Here is a 23952-nt window from a genome sequence, read left to right as displayed (position 1 = left end):
CAATAAAATATTGGAAGCTGGTGAGGAAATGGGTGAGTGGCAACTGACTTGGCAGACTCAAGAGAGCTGAAACCTAAGCCAACAGTGGGAAAAACTGAGAAACAACCAATTTATGTCACTGAACCCTTAAAAAACTAAGGGAATGGTGGCATCAGGCACCTCTGGAAAACTCTCTTGAATATATGGCTATAAGCAAGAGAGGTTGGCGGAACTAAATGAGAAGCAGAATAGTTCTCTACATTCCCTCCCTCACTCCACTGGGCTGAGATCTGCCCTTCCTAATCCAGGAAGAAGAGGGGAAGTTTACTCTCTTAAGAGGAGGAAACCGAAGGTTCCAGGAATGATCAACACCAGGCACACTTGAGGGCAACAGTACCACATTCAAAAGGGGGGGACTCAGCAAATATATAAATACATATTTTGGCTCACCTGGGTTTCTTTTGCTCAGCCTAAAAAGAGATAAAGCAAGATGGCCTTGCCTCATCTAGCAACAGTGAAACTCTGAATCAAGAAAGTAGGGTTCCTGTCCTGACTGTAACTATGTAACAAATTTGTCTCCTGCAGAAGTTGCTATGCGCTTGATTATTTGCATTCGGGAAAAGTGCCAGGACTATACCCTGGGCGGGAAGTCTGGGTATTTGCTTTCTGGTGTCTATTTGCCAAATATAATTTGTTGCCATGTCAGTCTATTTTAATCAATGCCCATTATAAAGGTCTTTCAACAGCCAGTCCTATACCTTTCAAGCAGGAAACAGAAAAACATATTTTATGGAAGCCTGATGAGCTAAAGAGGAAAGATCTGATGATGAGATATCAGGGGTTCATCAATAAAATGGCCCAGTCAGATCACCTGAAGGAAGTTCACAATCAATACGTACCACCCACAGCTTAGCATTTCCTCATTCTTAAATAATCCTATATTAATATTCTCAGATGATACTGTACCCATGAAACAAGAATAGAACCTTTTTTTAAAGGAAAAGAAATTCATAGGAAAAAAGTTATTGGAATTAAAAAATTTGAAGCCAGTATTAAAAACTCAGTAGATAACTGAGAGATAAAGATGAGAAAAACTCCCAGAAAATAAAGAAAGCAGAAAGATGGAAAACAGGAAAGAAAGGAAAATTAAAGGACAAGAGGTTCAACTTTCAAATAAATAAAATGATTTCTAAAATGAGAGAAAACAGAAAAAAGGGTGAGAAAAAAATAATCATTTTTAAAACTCTTAGTACTGAAAGACAGGAGTTTCTAAACTGAAAGGGCCCAATTATTGACCAGCACAACGTATAAAGATACATTTAACTCAAGAGATATCACTGTAAAATTTCTTCCAGAAAGAAAAACAGGTCATATGCAAAAGGCATCAGGAATCTGCACAGCTCTGAACTTCTCAACAGCAATCCTCAGAGCTAGAAGACAATGAGGAGGGCTTTCAAAAGTCCAAAGGAAGAAGTGTCTATAATCTAACATTCTATACCCTGCCAAACTATCTACCAGGTGTTTCTGTTAAACGAGGATATTTTCAGACATGCAAGGTGTGAAAAACATTTGCCTCCCATGTACACTTTAAACCAGGAACAAGAAAGGCAGGAGATATATGACACAGGACATCCACAACTCAAAAGAGAAGTGAACGGAATGCACAGAATGGTAGTGAAGATCATAGGAAGACAGCAGCGTCCAGAAATGGAGGGAACGGGTTCAGACAGGAGCAAGTCAGAGGCTCCAGGAAAGAGCTGAAGAAAAGGAATCAGTAGAACATTCCATATGTCTCAATGTATTTTTTTTTTTTTTTGAGACGGAGTCTCGCTCTGTCGCCCAGGCTGGAGTGCAGTGGCCGGATCTCAGCTCACTGCAAGCTCCGCCTCCCGGGTTCCCGCCATTCTCCTGCCTCAGCCTCCGGAGTAGCTGGGACTACAGGCGCCCGCCACCGCGCCCGGCTAGTTTTTTGTATTTTTTTTAGTAGAGACGGGGTTTCACCGGGTTAGCCAGGATGGTCTCGATCTCCTGACCTCGTGATCCGCCCGTCTCGGCCTCCCAAAGTGCTGGGATTACAGGCTTGAGCCACCGCACCCGGCCGGTCTCAATGTATTAAAAGGAGATTGAGACAGCTGGCAGGGTCAGCAGAAGAAATAATGATAAATATATAGAAAATTAAGCTAATGACTGAGGCAGGAGAAAGGCGTGAACCCGGGAGGCGGAGCTTGCAGTGAGCCAAGATTGCGCCACTGCACTCCAGCCTGGGTGACAGAGTAAGACTCCATCTCAAAAAAAAGAAAAGAAAAGAAAAGAAAAGAAAAGAAAATTAAGCTAATGGGGTAGGGTGGGGAAAGATAATAATTCTAGGGAAAATTAAAAGTCATGCAGGATATTATACATGAGTTAACTGTGATTAGCATTTAGGTAGTCATAATAATGTAAACAATAAATGCTGATCTAACCAAAATGTCAGCATATTTCTATTAAGAGGATGGCGGGGGAAGGAGACATTTTCCATAACAGGGGGTCTACAAAAAAGGTCTAAACCTGCAAAGTCAAAAAGCAGCAATATACTCGCGGTATTTAGAAGTATGGATTAATGTCCAAAAGGATGAGCTAAGTGTCAAAAATAATGCTCCGGGGAGTGAGTTAAGAAGGTGGGGCAGTAGGGGTTTGATTTTTTTCATAACAAGTCTTGTAGGATTATTTCAACCTTTAAGCTACTTGCATATACTACTTTAATAAAGCTAAAATGTTTTACTAGAAAATAAAAATAAAAGCATTTGTTCCTCCCTTCAAGAAAAAACCAGATATGATTTTGCATGTGATTTTAGGGACTTCATGGACTAGAAGTTAGGGACCCCTGAACTAGGTAGGGTTCCTAGGAGCATGAAGATTCTATGGTTCCAGCACCATTTCAGCCCCCACGCACCCCTCCTCTCTACAGCATCTTAGGAGAGAATGTAAGTTTTAGGAATGGAGTTTTCCAAACAGAATTAATCCAGCCTTAAGGGAATATCTCTTATTGTGCCCAGAGTTGTCCTATGATAAAGCGGGAACCCCATCTTTGTAGGCTAACACACATTCCAGGTATGTAAGTAGATATCCACAATCCAAATTTGTGACTTGGTTTTGTGCTCTGCGCTGCACATGGAATGGAAAGCGTAAACAAAGGGAAAGTCATTCAAATTAAGGATTGTTTTTCACACAGAGGCAGATGCTATCTGAACCCCCAAATACAGCATATACTATCTGTGAGTTCCACAGCTTCAATTATTGTTGAAATTGAACGGACTGAGGTAGTATTTGTATCGTAGCTCTCCCCATTGCCCACTGCATTATAATCTTCCTTATTAATCTAAATTGCTGCTAGCTGACCCAGGTAAAAAACTGAAGGGGTTCCAGAAAAGAACTATCATGTGGTCCTGAAGTGAGTCTTCTTCATGCTTGTGTTATGCTCGTATTCCTCAAGAGCAATCTATAAAATGAACCAGAGGCTACAGTTTTAATAAAAGTAATTTTGAAGCTGTCTCATAAGTCATGCGAAAGGATTTTAAGCCCAAATGACAGTGTCTATAAATCTTTTACCTTCTGAATCAGTGTAATTCATTTTGCTGGAAAGCATCATAGGAGGGAGGTCTTTGGTTTCATTTTTCTTAAATTTACTTACAAACCTATTTCTACATTAATGGTACTTTTAAGGTCCTCCTGAAGTCTCTGGCTTGGGGAACAAAGGATCAGTAACAACAGACTTCCAAATTCAATGAGCATGAATACATGCCATACAACCAAGCTTTGCTTTTTGTCAGGTTTGTGTGCTTGCCTGTGGGTAACAGTCTGGATTACCGGGGGGATTTCAGTGGGGTGTGTTCCAGTAGTGAGTGTCATTTGGTTGCCCTATATTCTGCCTGGACCTGGCTTCCTGGCCAAAGATTAGCTTTGAGAGTGCAGCTGTGTGACCAAGGCCAGTCAGTGGCTGAGCAGGCACATGGTAAACATCTGTGGGAGACCCAGTCTTCTTGGAGTGCTTTCAAACTCATTCCCAACAGACAACATATGCTGCCAACTGCCCTAACACCTCTCAGCCAGGCAGGAGGTTGGAAAAGTTGCAAAGAACTGTTAGCTTGAGATCTGAACATGTCAGTATTCCTGTGACAAAATTCTTACTTTAAAGTGCCGCTCTGCTAAATTCTATCTTTCTGGTCCGTTTATAAACTGTTCATGAGGAAGAATGCTCCTAAACTGATTCAAGGATGGTTATATAATACTCAGAATCATGACACTGGAGTCTTATTTATTTTGAGACAACTCTTTCTGTTGCCCAGGCTGGAGTGCAGTGGCGCCATCACAGCTCACTTCAGCCTCAACCTCCCAGATTCAAGTGATCCTCCCACCTCAGGCAGCTGGGACAAGAGATGCACATTACCACGCCATGCTAGTTTTTGTGTTTTTTCATAGAGACAGGGTTTCACTATGTTGCCCAGGCTGGTGTTGAACTCCTGGGCTCAAGCGATCCTCCCGTCCCGGCCTCCCAAAATGCTAGGATTATGAGGAGTCATTTTTTAATCTTTCACATAAACATACTTCACTCAAAGTATCCCGACTAGAAACAAACATCTGAGGACTCAAAGCCCCTCTATTAGAAAGTCTTCTACGTTTTTGCCAAGAGGTTGACTTTTAGGTGAATGTCCCATGCTAGGCATGAGAGTCCATTCCTCTCCTTCTGGCATAATCTAAAATACCTCAGTCAGGAGATGTGGTATTTAAAGTGAAAATTCTGATGAAAAAGAATCTGACACTTTTAACTACCAGAGGATCACTGTGTCATGCTTTTATTCTCAACAACTTGAGGTTTTGTCTAGCAATCAAGAGGGTAAAGATATGACTCTCCAAAATATCCTTCGGTACTTCCTTCCCCTTTAAATCAGCCATCCTTTCAGCTTGGCCCAAGGGGAAGCCAAAGATCATGGCATTCATTGGTTTAATGGACAATTAATGAAATTCTAAACAGAGAAGCTGGGCCTGCCACTTGCCTCTGACGGATCAATCTAGCACAGTTTACCTAGGTTCACAGTGTAAAACCAAAAGGATCCAAGAACAAACAAGAACAAGACCAACTAGTTCTCTAGAGTGCCTCAAAATGCACGTCACTCCTTCCCATAGTGGTAAGGAAACTAAGAAAGAAGCAATAGCAGGGCGATCTGTTTGTTCTTTCTCCATTGCACTGAAGACTCCCTTTGCTGGCCTGCTTTCTGTATTGGGGTCAGAACAGGTTCTCTCATCAGGCTACTCTGTTTCAACCTTGGGACTGGTAGGGAGGGGCACATCTGAATTTTGAAGATTGAGGGATAACAGCTTGAAGATGAAGTGCTCTGTTTCATCACTTTTATTTTTTCAGTTCATGGAAATCTATTTAGAAAATTTAACTTTAAGAAAAACATGACAATTTTATGTTTTATCAAAGAAGATACAGCACGGGTTAAAAAAAGGTTGAGAAAATCTGGTTTAAGTCATTGATTAAGGACTCTGATGGACAGTGCTCAATACCTTGGCAGGTGTGGTAATAAAATCTTGGCTTTCTTTTTCACTTCCTCTAATTTATATGCCTATCCTTAAATCTTTGGTTTTGACGGAATGGTTTGTATTTCTGTACGTTGTCTGCATTAACTTTAAACTCTAACAACAAAGCAGCTTTATTAGCAGCTAAATTTTACCAACATCACAATTGCAATTAGCACAAACAGTTTAAACATTCCTTTTCTTTCCACTGTTTATGGCAAATTATACTTTTGCAAAACCCAATTTAGGCCAAATATGTAAATGTAAAAATAGTAGGAATGAACTTCCTCTTTCATTCGTTATTTCGTCCAACAAAATACTGAGTGTCTATTGTGTGGCAGGAACACAAGCTCTTCACCAACTCATAGTCAACAGTCACACTAACCTGTGTGAGAATAGATGTACCACAAGGCCCCTGTCAGGAGTGCTCCGATCACAAAGGCTGCAAACGCAATGCCCATCACGGTTAGGGTGTCCAGACCATGGAAAATTGCTATAAAGGAGAGAAACCGATACACACAACTTTTCGGTTAGTCTGCATCATACACTGCAATTTTATATTTGTTTCACAAGCACTGTCATAAAGGTTGAGCACTAATAAAATCTGAGAATGCAATGAAGATTCCAATAAAATACACTGTATTTGTAACTTGAAATTTTTTTTTCAAAGGAGAAATGAAACGATCAGGTTTTCAAGGTATTCTCAGTTCACAATTTATTTTGATCAACAAACTAACTAAAAAATCAGATTTGTTGGCCGGGCGCAGTGGCCCAAGCCTGTAATCCCAGCACTTTGGGAGGCCGAGACGGGCGGATCACGAGGTCAGGAGATCGAGACCATCCTGGCTAACACGGTGAAACCCCGTCTCTACTAAAAAATACAAAAAACTAGCTGGCGAGGTGGCAGGTGCCTGTAGTCCCAGCTACTCGGGAGGCTGAGGCAGGAGAATGGCGTAAACCCGGGAGGCGGAGCTTGCAGTGAGCTGAGATCCGGCCACTGCACTCCAGCCTGGACGACAGAGCCAGACTCCGTCTCAAAAAAAAAAAAAAAAAAAAAAGATTTGCAAACTCTGTAAAATCTTAAGTCTGTCATCTCATTGTCTCACTCTGAGGACCTACTATTTGAATGGAGGGTGGCTTGAAAATTCAGTTAAGATGCTTTGGAAAATAAAGTGAACTTCCATGATCAAAATCTGCCTTATTGCTGCTTATTCAATGAATACCTCCAAAAATGACACAGTGCACAGAAAACATACACCTTAGAATACTTTATACACATATTTTTGTGAACATTTACAAGTATGGAAGATAACAGAAAGAAAGGAGAATATAAAGTAAAAATAAACTGTTCCTGTGGATTATAACATTTCACCAATCTCCTCATATTAAACTCTTAATCTTCACAGCTTCATATTGTGTCATTTAAAACAACCTACTTTTTAACACTTTTCCAACCGTGATCTTTCTATGAGGGGAATGGAAATACCTCCCAGTGGGGAGTGATGTCAGTTTTATGATCAGCAAAACATATAAATAGAACCAATTGTTTCTCCATTTGGCAAAGGTTTTTATATTTGAAATTAATTCCAGGCCCCAGAAATAGAACATTTCCTTTCATTTAAGAGAACTACCTTCTTTGAGTCACCTATAAAAAGTTAAAATTGGTTTCCAAGGGAGAGGAGTTTTTGGTAGAACACAATTTCTAAGGTCTCTGGGTTTTGAATGTTAAGTGGGAAATACAGGATCTCCCCACTATTATCATACTATTTCTACTTTCTGCTCCAGTCAGAAGCAACTCCGGTGATCTCTATATAAATTAAATCCCTTTGCCTTTCAACTCACTGCAGTGTAAAGAAAGCTATTTTTTTACATTGAAGATTGCCATACACTCCTGTGACCTTTGAGCAGCCCAGCACTCCAAAGGCTCGGGGAAAGTATGCCATGGTGGAACGAGTCTGGAAGGATCCAAACTCCCAAGTTCTGGTCCCCACTCTTTTAGACCTGTGCTCTTTGGTGTGTTCATTTAACTTCTGAAAAATGCAGATAACTTTGGTCACCTGCTGAAGTCAGAAGGTCAACACCTGAGTTTGTAAAACGGATGAAGATCCACTAGATGGAGGAAGAGGTGGGAAGAACTCCCTGGAGGTGAGGTTGAACCAAGCCTTCAGTCTATTTAATCTAGTCCTTACAACTGATATTAGAAGATGATTTACCTTTTCATACCCACAGATGCGAAAACTGAGCATGATTACAAGTTTTTAGTGAAACTATTCTAAATTTCCAAAGACAGATATGTGTCCATATGTGCCTCTCTTTGAGTTCATATTGTTCCACAATTAAAAAGTAATAATAATAATCCACTTAAGAGAACGGTTTATGAAGCGCTTTGTGAAAGGAACTTTCCAGACTGATTGTTACATGTAGTGAAGAGTCAGCCATGGAGACTAATCCTGGGAGTCTTAGGAAAGGAAAAAAAAGCACAGATTCACAAATTCTCCTCAGGAGACAACATTATCTAGAAGAGCTGTGGGTGGACAGCTGGGAAGTCCAGGTTCAAGTCCTGCCTCAATGCCAATGAGGCAGGAATATTTCCGGGTCAGCATTTTCTTCTGCATAAAACAATGAAATTGGCCTAGAGAATTTCCAAGTCCTCATTCTGTAACAATTAGTGTTGCCTTCTCTTTCATTCGTACATGCTCTTCCTGGCGCCCCCAGCCCTTGCACTACGGATTGTCTTGAAAGTATAGCAATGAGTTCCCTTAGCATTACTTCTCTGAGCAGATAAACATTGTTGATAAGACTTAAAGCAAACCACTTCCATGGCTGTATGTGAATACTTTCAGGTCAGAACAGACATAAGCATGCAAGTCATTAACTTATCTCTCTAAATAAGTTACTACCTTCCCACTCAAGCCATACATGCCAATGGATCAACAAATTAATATTTTAAAGTGGTAAAGGTGGAAAGGGAAAAAGAAGGCAGGGATAAACAAAGGACAGAGGAAAGGAAAAAATAGGAGCAAAAGGGGAAAGGGGAAAGGGGAAGGGGGAAGGGAGAATGAGAGCAGAAGTCTCCTTATCAAAACACAAAGTTTGGCAAATGTTCACTAACCAACTCATTCTTAGGAAAGCCCAGGAGGTTTTATTTCGAAATAGTTGCATAAAGACTTACGTGGAGAAATTGGATTTGGTTCCTTCATGCTTGGACGTTTTCTGAAACAAAACACAAATCACAATGTATTCTATGGAGAACCAAAATTTAAGCAAAGGGTCATCAAAGTCTCAGCAGAAATGGGCACTTATCCATTTGTTAATAAATACTTTGAGAAAGCTCTGTCAATGATCCTCTTTAGATATCAAAACTATAATGAGTTACCCAGAAATTTTAAGCATTGTACTTTGTCAACAATCAATTGTATAGGCTCTCCAATTTGAAGAAAATTTGAAGGCAAACACCTAAACTTAGGGAATTTGGGTCTGACAATTTGTGTGTGTGTGTGTCTGTGTATATCTTTCTATTTACTTACGAAAAAATTCAATACCTTTAAATACCATGCCTTTTCAGTGTAGTCTATAATATTATTCTGCTTTCAAAATACATTTATATATATATTTTTTGAGGGTCTCACTTTGTTGCTCAGGCTGGAGGGCAGTGGCGCCCTCAGCTCAGTGCAGCCTCTGCCTCCCAGGCAATCCTTCCACTTTAGCCTCCCAAGTAGCTGGAACTACAAGCCTGTGCCACCACACCAGCTAATTTTTATATTTCTTGTAAAGACAGGATTTCACTACGTTGCCCTGGCTGGTCTCTAACTCCTAGGATCAAGCAATCTACCTGCCTCAACCCCCAAAGGCCAAGGGATTATAGGCGTGAGCCACTGTGCTCAGCTTTCAAAATATTCTTTTAATTTAATATACACATTTTGTAAAAGTACTTTGTTCTTCTATCCTTAATGCTATTATCCTATAGTTTAACTCCCCTTCATTGCTCATCACGATTATCACAGAGGCCCTCTTGTCTCCACCACTACCCTCCCCCCAATTATTTCCTCCTCCACATTTGTCACCAGAGTGAATATTCCAGAGCCCAGAGCTGATCATGTTATAACCCTGACTAAATCCCTTGATAACTCTCCTTCCTTTATAGGGAAAAAAAATCCAAACTCTTTAACATGGCACACAAAGTTCTCTCTTCCTTCTCTATCCTCTCTCTCCAGCCTCCTTTCCTGATGGAGTCCTTCACCCATGGTGGGCTCCCCATACTTAGTAATTTAAGCTCCCCAAATTCTCTATGCTGCTCCATGTCATCATGCTTTGCAAGTTATCCTGAGATACCCTCCTCCCCAGATCTTCTTTGTTGGCATTTTCTCTGTGGCATCTTTGCTAAGTCTCCCACTGTTCCATCTCCATCCCAGCAGAGCTAGTCTCTCTCACCCTTGCTCATTCCATCCCTCCTCTGTTACACTTGGGCCACAATACCTCCTAGGTTTTTTTTTCTCTCTCTTTCCCTTGCTCTCTCTCTCTCTCTTTTTTTTTTTTTTTTTTTTTCTGTGAGGGCAAGGTCTGGTTCCCAGTCATCTGTATATCCCCAAGGGCTCAGACTGGCATAGAATAGGTCTTCCAGAAATGTTTGGTGAAGGATGATTAAAATGTGAATGTATTTTTTGCAAATGGAGGTCACAGAGGAAACCAGCAATCAGACTATGAAGATGTTCACATGCGGTTCACACCAGTGCCACGAGGAAGGCAGAAAAAAATTCTGTATCACTGTTTTGGAAATAAGCAGCCTGAGACTCTGATATCGTGTGACTAGAGCCCAAGGTCACAGCTGGAAAGCATCAGGGCAGAAGTTGAATCAGAATTCCAGAGTTCTGCCTAGTAGGCTAAATGACTGGTGAGCGTAGCTCTGTCCCTAGCTGGGGAAGCACTGATGAAGCAACTATTTGTGCACAGTTACTCATTATCTTCAGCAGTGAGGGTGAGACCAGCAGTTGGGATATTATGGTCCACCACCTATTTTTGTATGGCCCGTGAGCTAAGAATGGATTTTATATTTTGAAATGATTTTTTAAAAATCAAAAAAGGTTATTTCATGACATGTGAAAATTATATGAAATTCAAATTGACTCCATAAATGAAGCTGTACCTGGACAGCTATGCTCATTTACATACTGTCTATGGCTGCCTTCATGCTGTAACAGCGGCGTTGAGTCATTGAGACAGGGATTGCATGAGCCACAAATAAAAAATAATCACTATCTGGTCCCTTAAAGAAAAAGTGTGCTGAGTCCTGCTACAGACCTTGACCTTACTCTTTGGAGTTTAAAAGTGATACATGCTTAGCACCTCTCTTTTCATCTCCATTTTCATTCACTACAGAAGGAACACACACCTTGTGTCTGAATTCACAGTGAAGCAAAAAGAATTTGGGAAAATTTGACCCAAACAAGCAACATCTGAATTGATGTCTACAAAAATAAAGAAGCTAGACAGGGTCAAAGTAAACAGAATTGTAAATTCTCAGGATTAACCATCTCCGATGGGTGGGTCAACATTCTGGCCACATGAGTTATCAATGTCTGGCTCTAGGGGAAGGAATGCTACTGGATGAATCAGAGCCACCACAACGGAATGGTGCCCCCTGGAGTTGTGCAACATAGTGGCCCTCGAATGAGGACATATGCAAAAGTTATACTTAAATACAATTACTAAGAAAATAAAAATGATTGTATGTTTTTAAGAAAATCTAATTCAGTATGCAGAACACACACTAATTATGCTAACTACAGAAGGCACTACCCTGGGAGCTGGGTCCCATCAGCCTCATTGGCACCAATAACAACAATGATGCCTTACATTTGTACATCTGTATGGTGTTTTGCAATAGACACAAAGCCTTCAGCCTTCACTTACATTGTCTCCTTTTAAACTCCCAAGAACTCTATGAAGGAAGGGTATCTAGCCACAAACTTCTCCTACTTTCAAGAAGTAGTATTTGATTCCCTGAACTAAGTCCAAAGGCATTTAAAGGTTGCTACAGTATGCATCATGTAAGAAATATACACACTTCTGGGAATAATTCCATCCAATCAACCACCCATGGTTAAACTTTCTCACTCAGAATCCCCAAGCAGTTGAAAAATTATGACTCTCTCCTAAGGAGACCTCACATGTAAGAGTTTAGGTTTTATAGTAAGGCCTGTGTGATGGATGGCATTGTTTTAAAATTCTTAATGGATTTCTGTTATGATCTAATCCTTTACCCCCACCCCAAATAGGGGCCTTCTCACAGAGCTAAACAGAAACAGTTGTTGTTCATTTCCCCTGGGTGAAGTCCCTTCGTGATTTCTGTGTACAAACAGTAACAAGCACAGGCTGCAGAACTGAGGTTAAAGGACTCTCTCCTTGAACTTTTCTCTTCCTGAATCCCTAAGAACCCCCGAGTATAACTAAAATGGCTTGATCTCCACCGGAACCCTATCATCGAGTTGGCATGCTGAGAGGAAAAGAGTGGACGTAACAATATTTACTTTTGGTTTAAGGATAAGATTGTATGAAAGGAATCTTAGCTATTGCTGTAAAGAGAATTGTAACAATAAAGATTTCTTTACAGAAAGGACAAACTATAACCAACGTTCTGAATTAAATCTTTTCATATACTCTGAGCAAATTTTGGTCTACCTCTAGAACCAAAATTCCCCTCCTCAGATTGTTCGGCATGGTTTTCATAAATGGGATATTTCTGGGGTTATGCATGAGTAACTCACCACAGCTTTTGGCCTTTAGTGTTCAATTTGGTACTAGGCACCACAGGATGGAGTGGGCCCACAGTGAAGCAAGGCATCCAACTGGTACCCACATCTATTGGCATTTGACAAAGGGAAAAATGGGGAGAGGAAGATTCCTCCTGGAGACTCAGGAGGTCTTTGTACAGGCCCCATTTAAGATAGAGTTTTGACTAACTTGACGTCACAGTAACTGAACCCTTTCTCTGGATTCTTTCAATATTTATGATATTCATTGCAACTGCCTGTTCACTTATCTGTATCCTGCCACTAGACCAGTGTGTTTCACGTGGTGGGTGATTTTTATTCCAGGGGACATTTGGAAACGTCTAGAGACATTTTGAATGGTTAGAACTGGGCTGGTGGTGGGAGGGTGTTGTTACTAGCATGTAGTGGGTAGAGACCAGGGATGCTGCTTAACATCCTGAAACACACAGGCAGCCCCCCAACTACAAAGGGTATTCCAGCCCAAACACTGATTGAACTGAGATTGAGAAACTCTGCACTAGGCTGTAAAGGCCTTAAAGACAAGATAATTTGTCCACTATATACCGACCATATCTTAGGTACGCAATAAACTTTTTTTAAAAATAAATAACCACAAATATCATGTATATTTTACTCTTGGGTATTTCCCCAGCAATGCAACCTTCACAACATTTTCAGAGTAGCCTTCCTAAATGACCTAATCATCAGTTTCCTGCTTGAGATCTTCTGATGGTTCTTAACTTAGAGGTACATACTGGAATATGTAAGGATGAAATTAAATGTCTGGGTTTCCTTCAAAACAATCCAGTGGATGGCAGAAAGTGATAAAACAAGATTCACCATAAATTGGTAATTGTTGAGACTTATTCTATTTTTGTATATATTTGAAATTTTAAGATAAAAGTTTTAAAATGTAAAATACTGGCCAGGAGCGGTGGCTCACGCCTGTAATCCCAGCACTTCGGGAGGCCAACACGGGTGGATCACCTGAGGTCAGGACTTCGAGATAAGCCTGGCCAACATGGTGAAACCCTGTATCTATTAAAAATACAAAAATTTGCTGGGCATGGTGGCAGGCGCCTATAATCCCAGCTACTTGGGAGGCTGAGGCAGGAGAATCACTTGAACCTGGGAGGTGGAGGTTGCAATGAGCCGAGATTGCACCACTGCACTCTAGCCTGGGTGACAGAGTGAAACTCCGTCTCAAAAATAAATAAATAAATAATGTAAAATACAGGATGTTAAACAAAATCGCTATGATATCCCTCCTTCCCTTCTTGGATAGAGACTGCATGCCCTGGTCTGTCAATTAAGCATTTCTACCATCTTTCCACTCAGTTTCCCCTCACCTCGACCTCAGCTTGAGGACAAAACCTGGCTGGTCCTTTAGAGTATCTTTATTCTGGAAAGATCAAATATGTTCCAAAAAGTAATGCCTCTCTTGGATCAACTTCCAACTGACGTTCACAACTTTCCCTTCCCAAAAAACCTCTAGTTTGCTGAGAGGTTGAGAGGAAGGAGAGGAAATTAACATTTACTGAGTATCCAAGATACGCAGGCATTTTTATTTTTTAAAGTTAGGTGGTAAAATTATGGAGAAAATTCAGTATTTCAAATATTTAACTTGCTAAGAATTAAATGCATCTATAGGTATATAAATCATGGCAAATTTTGGAATGATATTTTTTGCTCCTGACGTCCACATTCACACTATTCTGTGTATGTGCACTGTTTCAGAGAAATGGTTACTCCTCCCTTTCACCATTTAAAAAAAATCATCACCGATGTGGTATAACCATTTTTACTGTATAAGCCCAAGTGTTCTCAAATGCTGTACAAAGTGGTCACAGAATCCAAGGCATACAGCACTAATATGCCTATACTTCAAAATTTCAGAAAATAGGGTAGGATGGCACTCCCTCAACTATTTTAAATGTTTTGCCATAAACCATAATATGCATAAACTATTTATGTCTTCCGGGCTTTTTCTGTGAGTTACTATTGAAAATCATGGAACTTCTCCTGAACTTTAATACTCTGCTAACCAGGTTACACATTTCCCAACATTTTAACCCTTTGGGTGAACAGACATTTTTCCTAAAATCTTTCATCTTCCTTTTAGTTCATAATTATTAGGGTATTTGGGGTGTTACCTTGAATACTAATGTGATATGGTGTGAAAAGGGAGAAGCGGGCCGGGTGCAGTGGCTCACGCCTGTAATCCCAGCACTTTGGGAGGCTGAGGTGGGCGGAAAATCACCTGAGGTCAGGAGTTTGAGACCAGCCTGGGCAACATGGTGAAACCCAGTCTCTACTAAAAATGCAACAATTAGCCAGGTGTGGTGGTGGGTGCCTGTGATCCTAGCTACTCAGGAGGCTGAGGCAGAAGAAGCGCTTGAATCCAGGAGGTGGAGGTTGCAGTGAGCCGAGATTGTGCTGCTGCACTCCAGTCTGGGCGACAGAGTGAGACTTTGTCTCAAAAAAATAAATAAATAAATAAAATAAAATAAAAAAAAGAAAGCAAGAAAAGGGAGAAGTGGGGCAGGGAGAGGGATGTGAAGACATAGATGCATATGATTCTAGTTTTCAGTAAAAACTAGACACAACCTCCATCTGGAATAAGGCATAGGGTTTAAGAGCACAGGTTCTGGAATCACAGTGCCTGAATTTGAATCCCAGATCCACCATTTATATGCTGTGTGCCCTTGGGCAAGTTATCTCTATACAGAGGTGCTATGAGGATAAAATATAATAATCCACATAAAGCATTTAGCACAGAGCCTTGCACAAAGTAAATGCTCAACAAATGTTAGATCATCATCCTCATCTCCATCACTATCATCATCAGCTTTAAACTTTCATCTATTGTTAAAAATCTAAATGGTAAAAGACTGCTAACCCAACACTGATTCCCAAAGGACTTAGAGATCAAAAGTGGCAAAGATGTGCTCAGGAAGGTTCAATTAAAAACAGTGGCCCAGAGGAGGAATCCAGAAATATTTTTGTAGTCTTGATTGCCTACTTTCCTGTCCACAGAAGAAACACTGAAGTATGTCAATGCTATTGGCAGGGGTGGCCACAGAGCAGCTCTCTGCCTGGCTGTGAGGTTGCCAACCAGAGCCTTGATCTGCTGTCCCAGAAAATCCAAGTGGTGAAAAATAAGATGAAGCAAATGACCAGGGAAAGCTGGAGTTTTGGCATGGCCTTCAAAGAGCACCTATGTAGTAAAAGCACAGTGAAGTGTCCCATCGGTTGGGAAATTTTTACCCAAAAAGTCATAGATTCTACAGTAAGGGGACATAAAGCTGTCTGGCAGGAAGGACATTCGTGATCTGTTATTATTCAAATAAACCAATGCAATTAGACAAATGGTCACAGTCTCCCTTTTTTTTTTTTTGAGACGGACTTTTGCTCTGTCCCCCAGGCTGAAGTACAGTGGTGCGATCTTAGCTCACTGTAACCTCTGCCTCCCAGGTTTAAGCAATTCTCATGCCTCAGCCTCCAGAGTAGCTGGGATTATCGGCGTGTGCCACCATGCCCGGCTAATTTTTTGTATTTATTTTTTTTTAGTAGAGACAGGGTTTCACCATGTTGGCCAGGCTGGTCTTGAACTCCTGACCTCGTGATCCACTTGCTTTGGCCTCCCAAAGTGCTGGGATTACAGGCATGAGCCATTGCGCCCGGCCCACAGTCTCTTTTCAAATGACTACTCCAATTCACTTTGAGGCAGAAGGCATAGGCTCCAATGGTCTGCATTGAGGAGAAATGATTTAGAGTCAAAAGAAAATAAACATAAAAGGTGAGAGGAGTCACACAGAGCTGAAACCTGCCAGAACACTTACCCCAGTCAGTGCAAAGTTAGAAAGAGAATTTGCATACAGCCCCTGGGAAGCTGGCCTACAGTTTAACCTCCTCAATTTATTTAACAAACCTAAGTAATACACTTTCTTCACCCACATGCTTCTCAACTAAAATCTAGTCTCAATGAGCAAATCTCATAAAATTGCTTTGATATTTGATAAAACTTTCCTCTTGAACTATCGTAAGAAAACATTGAACTCTCAGTACAATTATACTAAGTTTAAATAAAAGTAATTACCTAATTTGCAAAAGAAATTACTTAGAAAACACCACCAGGCTCCAAAGAAGAATGGATGAATTGCTGGAAGTTATACTGCTGCAATATTAATGCCTAATTATTGTCTGGCATGGGAAAAAGCAAGCTGCTGCCTTCAATTACTAGCAGAATTACCTCTCTCAAAATAGTTACGAGTAACAGATGGAATCCGAGGTAGCTGCTCTTATTGTTAAATTGTCAGAGACGTTTGAACCAGAGTGACTCTACCTTGAATAGGGCCGGGTAAAATGAGGCCGAGGCCTACTGGGCTGCCTTCCCAGGAGGTCAGGCATTCTCAGTCACAGGATGAGAGAGGAGGTCACAAGATACAGGTCATAAAGACTCTGCTGATAAAGCAGGATGCAGTAAAGAAGCTGGCCGAAAACCCCCAAAACCAAGATGGCAATGACAGTGACCTCTGGTTGTCCTCACTGCTCATTATACACTAATTATAATACATTACCAAGCTAAAAGACACTCCCACCAGCACCATGACAGTTTACAAATGTCATAGCAAAGCCTAGAGGTTACCCTATATGGTCTAAAAAGGGGAGGAACCCTAGTTCCAGGAATTGCCTGCCCCTTTCCAGGACAACTCATGAATTATCCACCCCTTGTTTAGCACATGATCAAGAAATAACCATAAAAATAGCAACGAGCAGCCTCCGGGGCTGCTTTGTCTATGGAGGAGCCATTCTTTTGTTTCTTTACGTCTCTAATAAACTTGCTTTCACTTTACTCTGTGGACTCATCCCCAAATTCTTTCTTGGGTGAAATCTAAGAACCCTCTCTTGGGGTCTGAATTGGGACCCCTTTCTGGTAAAGGAAACCACTTCCATAGTACAAAACAGAGCCAGCTGCTGCCGAATTGTGATTACTCTGCAACACAATTTATTTTTCCTGAACCCAATAAAAAGGAACTATTTGGACCATCCATTTATATAAAGACTGGGTCTGTTATAACTTTCAAATGGTTGAAAACCAATCCATAAAAGTAAAACAACAACAACAACAAAAATCTTGCCGAGAACATCTCATGTACATTTCACACCAACTTTAGGACAGCCAGGAAAATGAATTAAAGATTATTTTGCTTCTTCAAACAGAATAGTTGAGTATTACAACTGAAAGGACCTTTTGGAAGTCACCCAGTCCAAACCTCTCCTTTCCAGATAAAGAAAATGAAACCCAAAGAGGTGGTGGTAGGGGGCGTTCTCCAAGGTCCCACAGCCAGTTAGCAGAGAAAGCTAAAAGCAGTGCCTTAAGCTCCCAGCTCCAATCCAGTGTGCCTGCCACCTACACTCTTCTGCCATTTTGAGGGCGTACATACATTCATAGGAAGGGGGCAGATGCCACCACCAGGTATCACAATTGGAATGGCACAGCTGTTTTCACAAAGGTTAGTCAACCAAATAAGACACTAGACAGTACCCACATGCCTCTGTTCTGGTAGGTCCTGCCCACTGTCCAGGGTCACCCCTGCTGCCTAGTCTTGCCAAATCCCAATCCAACACGCTCAGATCAGGAATGCCATGCCAGGGCCACCCCAAACCCTAGATCTGGTGTCAGCACCACCCAGCAGATCTTCCAGCTAATGCCCAGCAACTGGAGCCAGACAGCGTGCTGGCTTTTGTCAAGGCCCTTTGTGCCCAGGTTCCTCTGTGCCCCTCAGAATGGCAAGAGGCAGCCTGTAGCTCTAACCCTGAAATATCTAATCCTGTTTGGAATCTACTTTCACTCTCCCAGCCTTCTCTCGGTTTGACACCCTTAGATATCAATGTTTCTAGATGGTGACAACTGTGATTGCCTAGATATCCCATGTGACATTTGGTTCCACCCCTCAGACACTGCCAGCTGCCTGGTGTGTTCTTGCTTGTTTATACCCCTTGGAGCTATGACGCAGGTCCTTGTCAGATGCTCTTCTCACCGCCCACAGGGCCTCATATATCCACTCCTAACATTTGTTAGGGCCCAGCTCTGCCTCTCTGCTGCTCTGGCGGGCCAGGCCCATGCCAGGTCTGGCTCTGCCCTGCCTGTCCTCTTAGGTACTGATGCCACACCCCTTAGGGCACATCCTTCCTTTTCTCACAGAAGATACAGCTTGCTGAATGTTCCTGCTTGTGGAGAAAGGGGCACGCTTGGTGTCAAGCAACAAATGTGGTTGTGCAAAATTCTGAAAACTGAATTATAAGATGCATTTGGGCAGTGGTTCTCATCTGTTACACCTAAGATGAATAATGTTCACATATTCTCAAAGGCATCTGCAATTTTGATAGAGCAATACAATAGGTTATAGCCAGCATAACCTTTAGTAGTAGATCACAGAAAGATGAACTGTGGATTGTGTGCAATTCCCAGGACATGGGACTAACCAGAACCCTTTTTTGCATACTCAAGGAAGCATATTTGAATGCAAGGGAGAGTGACCTTATGACAGGAACAACCTAGACCTGATATCTTTTACAAAGGAAATCATTTTCAAATAGATTACTTACAACTAAGCCATAATGGCTATAAGAGAACCAGCTAAAGAAAGGACTCTTCGGGCAAAGAATGGTCTTCTAAAATAACTAACTGGCCCTTTAGTTATCTTGTGAATAAAACTGGACTTTGATTTACAGTATTGGGTCTTCTTAACGAGCAGCGCTCAGGCCCCATGCTCTGATCGTGCCTCCCGAAGCACACCTTTAGATTCTACTTCATGGTGGATCACAGCAAGGGGCTTGGTGAACGTCTTCTTATTCTGCATCATAGCCCAGATTATCGAGGCGTCCAGCGAGGTGCAGGCTTCATCAGGAGGCACGCACTGCAGAGAGGCAGAGCAAAGCACAGAATCAGGGGCTGCTCAAAAGTGCCTTCACCAGCTCTACCTGCACAGCTGTCCTGTGGCCTTTTATCAGACAGCACACAGTCGTTCACTACAGAAAAGCAAGAAGGGGGGTATTTTTCAGAGAACACCAAATAACCTGGGAGATATCACAGCAGGCCCAGTGGATTTTTGGTTGTACCTGAAGATGCAAATATCACTGGATAGCTTCTCAATATTGTCCTCCCCCTGCCCCTCTTCCCACAAAACTAAACATTTTGTGTTAGTTTGAAAACAGAAAACTATATGCCTAGTGTTGGTCCTCACCAAGCTGGCTTCATATACACGGTTCATGTTTGTGATTGGTGATTGTGGGAAATTTCCTGTAAAGGTGTTCCTCAGCTAATGATGAGGTTACATCTTGACAAGCCCGTTGTAAACTGAAAATATCACTAAGTTGAAAATGCATTTAATACACCTAAAGTACGAACAACATAGCTTAGTCCAGCCTGCTTTAAACATGCTCAGAACACTCAGATTACCCTACAGTTGGATAAATCACGTAACACAAAGCTTATTTCATAACGAGGTGTTGACCAGCTCACATAATTTATTGAATACTTTACTTAGAGTGAAAAACAGAATGGTTGTATGGGGACTGTCTCTATTGCATTATGAAGGTGACAGATTTTATATTTTTGTCCAAAAAGATAATTATGTTGTTGAGTTTGTTTCATTTTTAATCCTGGTATAGGCTTATGTAAGACTAAACTTTCTAGGGTCATCTGCTTTTAATGTTTCAAAATGAAGATCATGGGGAGCTGTGTCCAGGTTGTGGAAGCCATGAGGTCAGCTGCTTCTATTCTATTTCAAGGCCTCAGACCTATTAACGAGCATGCCCAGGCCCACTACATCTGTTTTGAAAAGATATGATCACACTCCCCACTTTTTCTTTAAAATAACTTTGGTTTCTTGTCTACACTTATCAATAGGTATAATTCTTTTTTATTTTTCTTGAGACAGGGCTTTGCTGTGTTACCTAGGCTGGAGTGCAGTGGTACAATCATGGGTCACTGCAGCCTTGGCATCATAGGCTCAAGTCATACTCCTGCCTCAGCCTCCCCAGTAGCTGGGACTACAGGTGTGCACCACTATACCCAGCTAATATATATATAGTAGTGACAAGGGTCTCGCTACGTTGACCAGGCTGGTCTCGAACTCCCAGTGATCTGCCCACCTCAGCCTCCCAAAGTGCTAGGATGACAGGCATGAGCCCACGCCCAGCCTAATAGGTATAACTCTAAAGTAAATGACAGCTTCTATGGCAAGAAGACATTATACATCCATCATTTTAAACATCGATAGCAGGCCTCCCAAAAAGCTAATTGAGTTCCATCTTTTCCAAACACAAAAGAGCAAAGACTTTAGGCCTTGCTGTCATTGCTGCTCTGAGCAATATGCTAGTCAGACACTTCTTATAAGACAACACTCACTGCCCCACCCCACCCCTCAAAAGAGAAAAGCCTTTAACAAGAGCCCTCTTGTAAAGAAAAACAACACATTTTCTGTGGAGAGGCACGATGATTGACAAGATTTGCATTTTGCTTTCCTGTTTCAGTTTACTGTTACTTTCCTACTGAGCTCTTCAGTTGAGCAAGAGTCTATGATTCTACATTTAACTCAGTTGTCTGTGACCCTGGGCAAGACACTCTACTCTCTGGGTCTCAGTTTCATCAGCAAAGGGCAGGGCTGGTCTCAACAATCTCTGAGACCTCTTCCTAGAAGATGCTTTGGCTCTCTCTTTTGTCACAGAAAGCACTCAGAAAATAATAGAAATGTGAAAATATTACCTATAAGCAGCAAACAGGAAGACAGTGGTAACAGCTCATCCAAGCCTCTGATGGATAAAGGGTGGACTGTCATTGTACCTACTGTCCTATTTGCTCCTCTACCGAGGAGAGAAGCCAGGTATGATTATAACAGTTTTATAAATGAGGAAATACAGACTCTGAGGGGTCCAGGGGCTGACTTTAAGTCCCATTGGTGGCAGCAGACCCTCCTTCTCAATCCCAGGCTCTTTCCATGCTATCTTAAATAGCAACTTAAGGTTTAGGGTTACATCCCATTATGTCATTCCCCTGAGGTTTAGAACTCTCCTTAAGAGTGTTCTGGAAGAAAATTTTAGGATTAATTTTCCCAGATTAACACACATGAAGCTGGGCTGTTTCAGGCCAGGTCAGAGAGAAGTAACAGCCAAAGCCACAGTAAAGATCCCTGGTAACTGCTAGCCCTCCCCTCCAAGACCTCTAACCCTTAAATGTTACCCTTCTGCCCACAGGAAGCAGCTGGTCCTGTAGCCATACATGAAGCTCCCCATGGCTCTCTACCACTGTCCACTAAGCCCCAACCCTGATGGCGAATGCCCACAAGGCTAAGGCATCACTGCCGCAAAAGCAAACTGAGGAATACAGTCTAAATCACTGTATATGTGCTCCTCAATGATTATGATCGTATCTGCTCTATTTTCATATGCAAACAAAATTCTCTTGGGTATTATCAGAGAAAAGGATGCCCAGGGGAAATACAATGATGCAAGGAATTCAGATCAATTGTAATCTATTTGGAAATGATAGTTTTTCCTCCCACCTCCATATCTAAGACAATTTGTGAGTTAAATTCCATACATACATTATTAATAATACTGCTTGATTCTTAGCCTTTTAGACATTGATATATACTACGAAAGAATTGGAAATCAGTTTACTCTGTGTGAGATAGCCACAGAATAAATGCATATATGAAATTATACATAATTATGGCAGATCACAGAAACAAAACTATGGCAGAAGATACCTTTCATATACAAGGCCAACCTAATGCGTATCAACATTAATCTTGCAGATCTCCCCTATCATAGGCATTCCACCAAGGTCAAATGGTTCTGCTTTTTGTAATGGCAACAGACCATTCAATCTGGAGAGTGACAGGAGGCAAATATGATGAACTGGTATGAAACTGAGAAAAGCTAAATTATTTGTTAGTTTCCCTTAGAAGTCTCCCTGAGACAAGTCAACCTTATAATTCACACAGAAAAGGTTAAAAAACAATTACAATGCCAGTCTCAGCAGGACCTGGAAAAATTAGTTCTCACAATGAACTTGTCCTTTCGGCTTGCTGTATTTTTGGCACTGCAAACTATCTGAAAAGCAAAGATAAAGCCAGACCTCTCCCTCCATGAAAAACAGTCTTGATTTATTACTCGTAAGGTACTACTAAGTAGCTCGCATGGAAAAAAGAAAATCATGCTGTCAGGATTTATTATCTAAGACTCCATAAAACTCACAGTTCCCTGCTAATACTGACTTTAGTACTTCCGTTGGGCAGTTCCAAAACAAAAACCTCAACCTGCAAGACCTTGGGATTAAACTTTTCTGCCTCACCTAAACATGCCAAAATAACCAACTGAATGGATGAAGGCCCACAAACCTTAGGCAACTTCTGGGGGTGCTTCTCTGTCTTGGTACACAGTGTCAGCTCACACTGTAGAAAGAGCAGTGAGGTGTTGAAGACGGGCTTGAAGACAAAGCTGAATCGCTTCTTATCCATGTCGGCTTGCGGGATAGGAAAGTGCACTCTCTTGGGACTATAGAATTTCACAGATTCATCTTTAGGACAAATATTCTCAATAATGGTGTAATGAGACATCCTATCAGGGTTCGAATATGGAGAGATAAAGCATGTTTGGATGGCAAATCCCAGTTCCTGTTCAGCCTTAGTAACAGATACCTACAAAAGGACAGAAAGATGAATTAGGAAATGAGTTAGCATCTCACTTCCACTTTAGGCACAAGGACCATATGCCAACACAGCCCTTCAGATGACACACTGCTTTATCTTCATACCATATTTATAGCCTTCTTTCTCATTACAAAAGTAACACATACAAACGTTGAAAGAAAAAGATATTTTCCATTTCAATTTGATATGGATGGTGACAGTGAATTATTTCGTTCAAATGTTAGTCCGTTAGATTCAAATACAAGATGAGTAAGTCTCTTCCACCTCCCAGTAAGTCCTCTGAGAGCTACAAATAAAAGCGTATTTTGCATTTAAAGTGGATTTTCCAAAGTAAATAAAACACCAATAGGCAGAGTCCCTAATGTTTTAATAGTACAACACTTGGAAGCTAAGCTCTTTTTTAAAATTGACCAAAAAATAGAGTTCAGTGGCAAACTTAACCTAGGCAGGAAGACTGAGCTTCTAAACTGCAAAAAGTCAGAGGAAGCCTGATGAGAATCCTGCTTCACTGGTGAGGAGGCAGAGCTGGCTCTGGTGCCGGGTGTCAGTGACAGTGCAACCTGGAGGCCATCATGGGCCTGGTAAAGTGTCCCAGCTGCTGGCAGATCCAAATCAGCCTTGCCAAGTACTCCCCCTTCACTCCACAAGCCCAGGAGTAGTTTAGGGGAAATCTAATCTGGAAACGTTTCCGACTCATTTATACTTCCCCCTTTGAAAACATTTGTATGGGCTACGTCCAGATTTTGTTAAGGTTCTTTTCTTTAGAAACAGGAAGTAATGTTTAGCCAAGTGTAAACAGAATTCAAACCTCAACTATCCTAAACTTAGCTAAAATCCCCAGACCAGACTAGATTCTCCATTTGGTGACACGTGGATCACTGCATGAACTGCCCCTCCCTGCTATGCCTCATTCTTTGACTAAA

The 23952-nt window shown here is 41.4% G+C and overlaps 1 protein-coding gene across 1 annotated transcript in view; it reads right to left on the bottom strand.

Moving 5' to 3' along the window:
* TGFBR3 (transforming growth factor beta receptor 3) overlaps positions 1–23952 on the bottom strand; it is a 212983-nt gene that overhangs the window by 9900 nt on the left and 179131 nt on the right. Inside the window, exons 13-17 of the mRNA XM_017855795.1 lie at positions 22718–23017; positions 19111–19231; positions 12520–12526; positions 8711–8751; positions 5924–6031 (exon numbers count right to left, since the gene is read on the bottom strand). Of these exons, the coding sequence (XP_017711284.1) occupies positions 5924–6031; positions 8711–8751; positions 12520–12526; positions 19111–19231; positions 22718–23017 (577 nt within the window). The remainder of the gene's footprint in view (positions 1–5923; positions 6032–8710; positions 8752–12519; positions 12527–19110; positions 19232–22717; positions 23018–23952) is intronic.

The sequence above is a fragment of the Rhinopithecus bieti genome, unplaced genomic scaffold (assembly GCF_001698545.2).
Source record: "Rhinopithecus bieti isolate Rb0 unplaced genomic scaffold, ASM169854v2 scaffold_41619, whole genome shotgun sequence".
NCBI classification, from domain to species: Eukaryota; Metazoa; Chordata; class Mammalia; order Primates; family Cercopithecidae; genus Rhinopithecus; species Rhinopithecus bieti.
Note: the sequence above shows the minus strand (reverse complement) of the source record. Positions and strands in the feature narration are given on the sequence as shown.